This window comes from Lineus longissimus, chromosome 7 (assembly GCF_910592395.1).
Source record: "Lineus longissimus chromosome 7, tnLinLong1.2, whole genome shotgun sequence".
Taxonomy (NCBI): Eukaryota; Metazoa; Nemertea; class Pilidiophora; order Heteronemertea; family Lineidae; genus Lineus; species Lineus longissimus.
This window is the reverse complement of record NC_088314.1, coordinates 17,023,263-17,034,324: the sequence shown is the minus strand read 5'-3', so window position 1 is coordinate 17,034,324 and position 11,062 is coordinate 17,023,263. Positions and strand designations below refer to the sequence as shown.

The window sequence follows — 11,062 nt, the reverse complement described above, 5'->3', positions numbered from 1 at the left end:
GGCTATCACAGTCTCCAATGCAGAGTTGTGACTATCACTGTCACCAATGGAAGGTTGTGACTAGACTGTTACTGTATCTAGTGGAAGGATGTAACTATTACTGTCTTCAGTGGAAGGTTGTGACCATTACCGTCTCCAGTGGCAGGTTATGGCTATCATAGTCGCCAATGCAAAGTTGTGACTATCACTGTCGCCATGGAAGGTTGTGACTAGACTATTACTGTATCTAGTGGAAGGATGTAACTAATACCGTCTCCAGTGGTAGGATGTAACTACTACCGTCTCCACTGGAAGGTTGTGACTATTACCGTCTCCAGTGGAATGGTGTAACTATTACTGTCTCTAGTGGTAGGTTGTGACTATTATCGTTTCCAGTGGAAGGTTGTGACTATTGCCCTCTCCATGGTAGGGCATGACTATTGCCTTCTCGAATGGGAGGTGCAGAATTGAAGATAAAGCTGTGGGATCAATATTTTGATTGGCACAAAACGGTGACAGCCAATATCAGATGCAGATGAAGAAATGGCATCAAGCAGTTTGGTTCCTTAACAAACCCTCCAAACAAATGGCCTTTACATGTAGTGTAATGCGGGTGATCTACCCGCTTCCCGTCAAGTTCCCACAAAACTATGAAATAAAATGGCTACAAATGTTTCCAGGGCAGAGACATCTAGTCATCCACGACCAGAAGTGGGGCACAGTCAATAGAGCTTATTAAAATGTCAAGATGTGGTAAATACATGGCTGTGGTGGATCTAAGTGGAATTTATTCTCTATCTGTGGGAAATTCTAAATCTTCATCATGCTTTTTGACAACATATTTCAGAAAATGTGAGCTCACTGCTCAGTTTAGAACTCGTACTTTGATACGGCCAATATCAATTCGTGACGATTTGACAGATATGCCGTGCTGAGGTAATTTTTCTCAGGCATTTGGTATTGGAATGTTGTAATATTTTATTATGATATTGGTAAAGGGTTCTTCTAAACACATATAAAATTTGGTGAAGATTGACTGGCTCCAGCGGTACTTTTTTCACCAAAACCTATAAACAGAAATGTACACGTAAGGTACACCGTGTCAGGTTGATAGTAACTAGCACACATGACTGACGATAAAAGACAACATATTTTCACTCAAAATCATTGTTTATTTCACCTGAAAATGTTTACAGCTTCATATACCAGTCTTTTATTTGTACATATACAGTAGAACCGGTGGTGCCAAGATATTCAGTTTTGACAGAACTTCATGTGCAGTAGAACCTCTCTATTAAGGACACCCTCGGAACTGACTAGTGCTGTCCTTAATAGAGAGGTGTCCTGATTAGAGAGGTCAAATTGAATTGAAACAACCAATTTTGGACCAAAACTAGTGTCCTTAATAGAGAGGCTGTCCTTAATAGAGAGGTGTCCGCTAAGGGAGGTTCTACTGTACAAGGAGATTAGTTTTTATTCATTTAAGATCTCTTTGTACACATGTATGTAGATTAGAGACCCAATGCACATATACATATGTATCGAAACAGTACCATGCTTGGAAGTCATACATGTAGCAGAGGGTGTTGATTAATTGTTCAATAGTGGTAAACATCCATCAAATTTTAATAAGAATTCATTAAATGAGAATTTCTTTTCACTAAAAGTATTAGAAAAAGGCCTAACTCTAGTTTCCAGCAAAACTCAAAAACGTGGACAAAACAAAATTTAATCAACCGGGTATATCTTTTTTATTTTGGGTCCATTTTAAATCTCAAAATCAAACTATCAAACCCTGCAACATCAAAAAAGCCAATAGGGAAATAATAGACAATCCCAACCATATGCCGCAATCGGAATCAAAATCGGTCCATGTAATGCGGAGTCACAAATTATTTTAGATGTTGATATTAAGTCGAAAGGCACACATAAAATGCTTACATGCCATCCCCTATTTAAAGTGAAACTAACGCTCCTTGTGGTATGTGGTTTGGGACAAAGGCCAAATGCCTAGCTAACAACTAACAAAATCTTAGTTGACAACTCCCTGGCAATGTTCTTAGCAGGGTTTTATGAATAGGAAAATAGCAGCATACTATGGAGCAGCCAACTAGGCATTTGGCAGTCTGCTATGGCCTAGTTGGCTGCTAGTTCAGCAGGGTTTTATGAATATGGGCCCTGTTCTATAGGACCACTATTTCATGTATATATTTGAGCGATATAACTATCTGTGCAGTCTTTCCAAAAGGAAGCACCTGCTTCTTCGCAAGGTCTAGTCAAATTTCGGCCGGTGTCGTGGAGCTGCTCCGCCCTCACAAATACCACCACCACCGTGTGGAGCCTTGATTTCAGTCTGCTCACCATATTCGTGCACTCTGTGGAGTAGTTGATGATTGGGAATCAGTTGATGGTGTGGGTGGCACGTCTATATTACCCGGTTACTGGTCCCCTTCTCCGAGTTCGTCTGCTGATGGATCTCCAGGGTTTTGTTGTGGGCAACCTGGAATGAAAGTGAGAAACCTTAACATTACATTCATGTTCACTTTGGCTGTGTTGGTTAGAAATTATCTTGTTGAAAAGTCAGTCAAACAGCCCCACCTGGCAAGTTATCTATATTTTGGGGTAGGAACAGGTTTTATTAGAGAATTTGTACATGTTTTGGTGATGCTAATGCATTGATAAAATTAGTGTGCACAATTTACTGCTTCCTTGGACAGTTTCTTCGATAGGTCTAGCACCTTTTAAAATTCCATTCAGCATTGCATCACCATAGTGTTATCTGGAGCTATCTCCTTCTCACCAAAACCAGCACCACCATGTGGAGCCTTTGATTTTAATCTCCTCACCAGGCACTGCTCGTCTCTCCGAGCTCCCACTCTGTGTAGTAGGTGGCTGTTGGGAATCTGAATGTGTGCCCTGCCCTTCAGGCCCTTGACTATCCTGTTCTTGGTTTTCATTAGTCAAACGACGCATCTCTTCAGGATTCGGTCCTCTTGCATCATGTTTAATACCTGGAATAAAAGTCGGAAACCTAGACACATACATTGATGTTCAGTTTGGCTGTATTGGTTTGGTATTTTGTTCGTGAAAAGTCAGTCAAATAGCTCCATCCAGCAAGCCGTCAGTGGCAGGTAACAGATTACTGAAGAATTTGTGCACCGTAAAACAGGCCAACTTTGTCAGCTGGGAGTAACTTTGCCACCTTTTCAATAATCTGAAAAGACAGCTAATGTGTACAGTGGAACCGCGCTCAGTGATCACCTCTGGAAGGAGGATACCCTCTATATTTATGAAAGATTTTGGTCCCAAATTTGCATTAAGTTTGATCTTTGTGACCATTCCAAAATTTTGTATGAATTCCTGAAGAGAATCGACATAAAACTTTAGTCCTAACCCGCCATTGATGACATTCAAAATATTAAAATCAGCTACAAGCAATAAGCATTGTCTATCAACTTTATACTAAGCTATATCAATAATATATACATGTTTCAGGTTATTCCGGGAAAACATGCATATATATCTTTTAAAGTTGTATATTTGAGGGATGGATGCAAAATAAGGATAGTTCACCAGTTCTTATATAAATTCTTTGACGGCCTGCAAAAATTGATCCCCTTAATAGATCCATGAATGGACACTTTCGCCTATGTTATTGATGGCCTGTGTCGGCGGCACCGTCTCCCATCACAAGGATGTACACAAGTTCAACTGGATTTCGCCAAACAGGCTTGACATCAACCAGGTAGACCATGTGACAGTAAACAACAAGTGGAAGATATCCCTACGCGATCTTCAGGGGTGCCGATGCTCACAGCAACCACCACTTATGCTACTTACTAACCCCTTTAGATGCCATGGCATGTAATACTGTGATATCTATTACCTCGATATATTGTGTGTTCTATGCCCTGTAGCACTTTAACAGATGAGAGACTAATAGTTAGTCATATTCTGCATAATCACTCCAAGTTAAAAAATTAAACCCCTCAAGCACATACTCGATTTCAATCTTAACCATCAGGAAAATTTTCGCTGTCATACCCTCTAAACTGACGGAGGTGTTAAATAACAAAGTATTACACCTCTACGGCCAGTATAGTAGTGATCACGTCTTGTCCCCGAATCTTTCCCCCAGTAGCCCATCTTATATTAGGGCTCTGAGAATCGTTGTGCTTCAGAACTACTCATTACTGGCCTAGGGGGCACGCGACTTACCTAACAATTTCTTCCAAAAGTTCTGAACGGGCTTGAATATCCAGCTTGCTATTATCATGATAACAATGACCACAATAGTAATTAGAGGAATCAGAACTACCAGCACTGTAAGTGTGGTTTCATAACATGGAGGACATAGTGCAGTAGTTGCGTCGATTGCTGTAGTTGGGTTGGTTACTGCTGTAGATGGGGATGTAAAATCAGGTAAAGCAGTTGTTTCAGTGTCCGCCTTGGTGGAGTAGTATGCGTAACAATCTGGGGAAGAAAATTGGTGAAAATCACACTTAGCTTACTACAATGAAGACGCCATATTGCACTGACCTCAGCCAGGCTGGACTTGGGTCCCTTCACACCTTGCAATAGCTGTTCAACCTTGGGCAACTTACACCAAGGCAAGATGGTCAAACATGATATGGAATGCAGGTTTTCTCTAACTCACACCGCTTCATGACACAGTTGCCATACGTGTCTGACTAGTAGCTAAGAAGAGCATGCACAATCCAATTTTCATGACTTGTTTACAAATGACAGTACTGTTTTATCACAAAATGTTGTCGTCGTTAGGACTTCGAATGAATAAACAATCCCATTGTGCACATTAATCTGAACTAATGAATGTTAGGATCAGGGATGTCATATTTCCGGTTTCAGGCGGATTTGATATTTTTAACTCTTCTAAATGCTTAATTTAACAACTGGAATGGAAAGATCTCTGTCTGAACTCACTGTGGATCTTTGAATTTTTAAAATTGGACCAAAAAAAATTGGTGATCAAAGGACAAGAATTTTACAACAAAAATTTCGAATGTCTAGAAAACTAAGATCTAAGACCCACCATGAAACTAAGACCCTGGATACTATGAAACTAAGACCCACTAGGAAATGATGACATTTAGGAGGTACCTATAATTCCTTCTTCTCAGATCTGCATAGATGCACCAAGGTTGAGATGAACCCTTCAACTGCTGCTACCACTGCTAATTAACCAAAGTTGAGATGGTGGTGGTTGGGTTGGGGGGGGGGGGGGCTGGGAGGGGGGTCCTTAGGCATACCTAAACACTTCCACTACTGGTTGCAAAATGATGGAGAATCCATCCATAAGATAAATTTGCTGGAAATCCATGAATTGTACAGGGTCTTAGTTCCATAGTATCCAGGGTCTTAGGTCTTAGTTTCATAGTGGGTCTTAGGTCTTAGTTTTCTAGACACCCCAAAAATTTCAGACTTTTTACCTTTGCTTATATTTTGGCATCCGTGTAGGATTGACTCTGCCCCCCCCCCCCTCCCTCTGTATGTCGTCTGTAATGTACACTCACCTCCACAAAATGTCTTGCAGTTTATATTCTGAAGGCTGTCTTTGTCACCGCCGCGTATGAGATTGATACATTCAACGCTGCATTTTTTTAAAATTCCAGCGGCACTCTTGTATTCCTCAGTTTCACAGATATTTGCCCCGGACATCTTTTCAGCTGATCAGACAAGGACAGATTGTTATAAAGATTGCTGAAAGGGAAAAGTCTTTCGAATTTATCCGCCCTTTGTGTGCCTGACGTGCACACTCATTCATAACATTACTGAATATGTCCCCATGCACCTCTACAAAAAAGCCTTCATACGAGCCAGGGCGATCGAAGAAGACACCAATATTAATGTGGAGTCGCATGAGCTGAACAATGTATGACTTGCCAAAAACACATTCTTCAAAGTGTCTTTTAGTATAACAAGTATTGAGGAACTTTGGTATTGAACAAATCAATAGATTTATTGATTGAGAAGTTTTTGTGGGCTAGTGATAAAGTAGGCCAACACAAATTCAATACTTTTTAACAATAACGGTATTTACGTACATGGAAACCTCACTTTCTCGGACCAGATAAAGCGTTCATAGTCCATCAAACAACTCACGAAGTACAAAAGTAGGCCCATCCTTTTATAGCGACATGACGTTATGGGCACTTGGTCGTCAATTATTCTCTTTCAGTTTTGGAACTATCGTTGGAGATTGGAGGAGATAGAGGCGCAGAGTCTTAGCATACCTGCATAAATCCCAAAGCCCACGGCAATGTGCCACTAAGTGTTCTTTAAAAAACAAAAAAACCGCCCCTCCCCCTTTCACATGTAGTTAGCTGTGACATTCTGTGTACCGATACGCATCTGATGGTTCCCAGTAATTTATCCCATCTCTTGATATCGACAGAGTGGGCACATTATTTTATACCGCTAAGGATACTTTGTGAGCTAGCAGGCTTGACCTATCAATTCACTGGGTGCACCTGCTAAATTTGTCCAACCTAGCCAAATAGGAAATGCATTGGAATTATCAGTAAGTTGGCTTTTCGGTCGTGACATATGCCCATTCCTGACACAATTCTAAATACATGTCTGTGCTTTCTAATGGGTGTACCAAATGGAAGGGGCAGGTGGGAAATGCCCCCCAGTACAGACATCAGAAGTCAATAAAAATGTGCTTTGAACAATGATTTTGGTCGAAAAATTTCCAAAACTCATTTTGCCACACACACACCCCTTGAGAGCATTTGGCTCCCGATACCACAAAGCTAGCGACAGGTCGGATTCCAAAGCTTGGCTAAAGATTTTGAAAGATAACACCAGAATCTGGCATTAGACTGACTGTCGGCACTTACCGCCCAGATAGACTGAAATCTTGAAGAATATTTCCGCTCAGCTAATGGATCCACCCCAAAACGGATTGTATTTGTAATACTATGGGACACAAAAAAGACAAATATACTTTTGATTTTGAATAAGTCCAAATAGCAATCGAATATTATCAAAGATCAATCCTGTCTCAAGTTGTTTGATCTGAATACCTGTATTAGTTATTGTGTCAAACTCAAACTACCGGACTTACACAAATTAATTGAAATAAAATTTCTCTATAGATTTTTAAAAAAGGATTTACCAGTGTACTTCATGCACAATTTTTTCTCATTTAACAGTGATGTTCATAACTATCCCACAAGAATTAATGATAAATTTAAAATACCAAATGTAAGACACGAATATGCCAAAATGACACCACGATACAGTTTAACTAAATTATATAATTCTCTCTCAAAACAAACTCTAAACAAACTCCACTCAAATTTTAGCTTAAAATCCTTTTCAACATACTACAAAAATGAAATTTTGGGTTCCTATAATAAAAAGTGCCAAATTCGCAACTGCTATGTTTGCGACATTCGTTAAACTTTTTTCGTCTTATAACTGTTATTACTCACTCCTTCACTGTAAAATAGAACTGTCTTGTAAATTAAATTGTAAATCCTGTATATAATAATTAACATTGTACTACATGTAATTCATAAGGGAGCAGGCATAAAGCGGCCAATCTGGTCTTGTTCTGCTCCCGACCACAATCAATATCATGTATTTCATTAATGCACCTTGTAAATTTTGTTGGTCTAATAAATATTCATAGTCATATTCATATTCATGAGCATTTATATTTTTTACCACTTCTGCACCCAAACCGATTTAATTGAGTGTGATCATAAGGTCATCAAACCTGTGAAAAGAAGTATTGATCGCTGCATGTTGTCGACGTTTCTTAACCTATTCAAAATCAAAAGTTAACAATCTTTTTTGTATCACCCATGGCTGAAAGTGAAACGACCTAGTTCTGATAGTGAGACATTGAAGTAGTTTGACAAACTATTCTAAACCTTCTGGCAGTGTTGATCTACACAGTGAAATGGTCAGGCGCCATGTGCTCACCTGTGGTCAAAGAAAGGAGAGAGGTTGTGACTATTACTGACACCGATGGAGGTTGTAACTACATGTATTATACTACCGTCTCCAGTGGAAGGTTGTGGTTATTACTGTTGTATTCTGTACCACGTGACCGTGCGATAATTGTTACTTTTGTATGGCATTACTCTATGATGACGTCATGGAACGAAAATGGCAGTGTGAAGTTTGCAGTTCTGGCCGTATATCAAATCAACGTAATGATTAGTATGATAAAATAAATATCACACTTCAAGCCACGAAATAGTAAAAATTATTCAACGGTGAACAAATTATTCCATGAGGCCAATATATGACCATCTCCAGTGGAAGATAGTAACTATTACTGTCGCCAATGGAAGGTTGCGACTATTGCTGTCTCCAGTGGAAGGTTGTGACTATTACTGTCGCCATTGGAAGGTTGTGACTATTACTGTCGCCAATGGAAGGTTGCGACTATTGCTGTCTCCAGTGGAAGGTTGTGACTATTACTGTCGCCATAGGAAGGTTGCAACTATTACTGTATCTATAGATTCATGCACTTGATTGGGAACAACGTTTACATGACATAGTGTTGGCCGTCGTCACGTCACCATGCATTTTACATTAGTGTGACGTGACGTGACGTGACGTTTTCGTGGAAGGTTGTGGATATTGCCATCTCCAGTGGAAGGTTGTGACTATTGCCATATCCAGTGGAAGGTTGTGATTATTGCTATCTCCAGTGGAAGGTTGTGGCTATTGCCATCTCCAGTGGAAGGTTGTGGCTATTGCCATCTCCAGTGGAAAGTTGTGATTATTGCAATATCCAGTGGAAGGTTGTGATTATTGCCATCTCCAGTGGAAGGTTGTGGCTATTGCCATCTCCAATGGAAGGTTGTGGATATTGCCATCTCCAATGGAAGGTTGTGATTATTGCCATCTCCAGTGGAAAGTTGTGGCTATTGCCATCTCCAGTGGAAGGTTGTGATTATTGCAATATCCAGTGGAAGGTTGTGATTATTGCCATCTCCAGTGGAAGGTTGTGGCTATTGCCATCTCCAATGGAAGGTTGTGGATATTGCCATCTCCAATGGAAGGTTGTGATTATTGCCATCTCCAGTGGAAGGTTGTGATTATTGCCATCTCCAGTGGAAGGTTGTGATTATTGTCATCTCCAGTGGAAGGTTGTGGATATTGCCATCTCCAATGGAAGGTTGTGACTATTGCCATATCCAGTGGAAGGTTGTGATTATTGCCATCTCCAGTGGAAGGTTGTGATTATTGCCATCTCCAGTGGAAGGTTGTGGCTATTGCCATCTCCAGTCGAAGGTTGTGATTATTGCCATCTCCAGTGGAAGGTTGTGATTATTGCCATCTCCAGTGGAAGGTTGTGATTATTGCCATCTCCAGTGGAAGGTTGTGGATATTGCCATCTCCAATGGAAGGTTGTGACTATTGCCATATCCAGTGGAAGGTTGTGATTATTGCCATCTCCAGTGGAAGGTTGTGATTATTGCCATCTCCAGTGGAAGGTTGTGGCTATTGCCATCTCCAGTAGAAGGTTGTGACTATTACTGTCTCCAGTGCATGGTTGTGGCTATTGCAATATCCAGTGGAAGGTTGTGATTATTGCCATATCCAGTGGAAGGTTGTGGCTATTACCGTCTCCAGTGGAAGGTTGTGACTATTACAGTCTCCAGTGGAAGGTTGTGACTATTACCGTCTCCAGTAGAAGGTTGTGACTATTACTGTCTCCAGTGCATGGTTGTGGCTATTGCAATATCCAGTGGAAGGTTGTGGCTATTACCGTCTCAAGTGGAAGGTTGTGACTATCATCGTATCCAGTGGTAGGTTGTGACTATTATCGTTTCCAGTGGAAGGTTGTGACTATTGCCCTCTCCATGGTAGGGCATGACTATTGCCTTCTCGAATGGGAGGTGCAGAATTGAAGATAAAGCTGTGGGATCAATTTTTTGATTGGCACAAAACGGTGACAGCCAATATCAGATGCAGATGAAGAAATGGCATCAAGCAGTTTGGTCCCTTAACAAACCCTCCAAACAAATGGCCTTTACATTTAGTGTAATGCGGGTGATCTACCCGCTTCCCGTCAAGTTCCCACAAAACTATGAAATAAAATGGCTACAAATGTTTCCACAGAAGTGGGGCACAGTCAATAGAGCTTATTAACATGTCAAGATGTGGTAAATACATGGCTGTGGTGGATCTAAAAGGAATTTATTCTCTATCTGTGGGAAATTCTAAATCTTCATCATGCTTTTTGACAACATATTTCAGAAAATGTGAGCTCACTGCTCAGTTTAGAACTCGTACTTTGATACGGCCAATATCAATTCGTGACGATTTGACAGATATGCTGTGCTGAGGTCATTTTTCTCAGGCATTTGGTATTGGAATGTTGTAATATTTTATTATGATATTGGTAAAGGGTTCTTCTAAACACATATAAAATTTGGTGAAGATTGACTGGCTCCAGCGGTACTTTTTTCACCAAAACCTATAAACAGAAATGTACACGTAAGGTACACCGTGTCTAATACAGGGTTCTGGCCTCCACGTTGATAGTAACCAGCACCCGGCCCCCTCACTCAAAATTTTTTGTGACCGCATGCGCGTACGGGAAATGTACGGAAAAGGGTCACTTTTTCAGGTTTGAGGTACGGAGAAAACCCCGTTCAAACCATGAAGAAAGGGTCAATTTTGCCGATCAGTTCCGTTCAATTTCTGTAAAAAGGGTATGCTGAGAGTCCCATTAATGTGCGCCCCGTATTTTAGGGTCCACACCCCGTATTTAAGGGTATCCTTTTTGTTCGGTAAACGACCACGCCGCAGACACGTGCTTTCTCCCGGTTTTTCTCCATCAACGAGGACTACTTAAGGGGTCTATCATTTTCTGTGTTCCCTACCAAAGGGGGTCACTCTGAAATTCTGGTACAAGCATAGGTACCCCCTAAATTCATGACTGACGATAAAAGACAACATATTTTCACTCAAAATCATTGTTTAATTCACCTGAAAATGTTTACAGCTTCATATACCAGTCTTTTATTTGTACACATACAGTAGAACCGGTGGTGCCAAGATATTCAGTTTTGACAGCACTTCATGTGCA

At 40.6% G+C, this 11,062-nt stretch overlaps 1 protein-coding gene across 2 annotated transcripts; it reads right to left on the bottom strand.

The window, feature by feature from the left end:
• Positions 1-1,130: 1,130 nt before the first annotated feature.
• Positions 1,131-6,954, bottom strand: LOC135491544 (uncharacterized). Of its 2 annotated transcripts, none has more exons than XM_064777516.1 (5): positions 6,843-6,954; positions 5,514-5,666; positions 4,198-4,452; positions 2,826-2,990; positions 1,131-2,479 (listed from the first exon to the last, which is right to left on the bottom strand). In XM_064777516.1, the coding sequence occupies exons 2-5, from the start codon at positions 5,656-5,658 to the stop codon at positions 2,418-2,420; spliced, it is 627 nt and encodes a 208-aa protein (XP_064633586.1). In that variant the 5' UTR covers positions 5,659-5,666; positions 6,843-6,954; the 3' UTR covers positions 1,131-2,417. The 2 variants fall into 2 exon arrangements, with proteins under 2 accessions (XP_064633586.1, XP_064633585.1); XM_064777515.1 differs by having other exon boundaries at positions 5,514-5,700; positions 6,843-6,928.
• Between the last annotated feature and the right edge of the window lie 4,108 nt (positions 6,955-11,062).

What these genes read in the sequence shown, in the direction of transcription:
- LOC135491544 (XM_064777516.1), bottom strand. Translation starts at nt 5,658, where the DNA reads ATGTCCGGGGCAAATATCTGTGAAACTGAGGAATACAAGAGTGCCGCT. An exon ending in CTGCAAGACATTTTGTGGAG is followed by an intron (nt 4,453 to 5,513) that starts GTGAGTGTACAT and finishes TTTCTTCCCCAG; the next exon opens with ATTGTTACGCATACTACTCC. An exon ending in CTTTTGGAAGAAATTGTTAG is followed by an intron (nt 2,991 to 4,197) that starts GTAAGTCGCGTG and finishes CTTTTATTCCAG; the next exon opens with GTATTAAACATGATGCAAGA.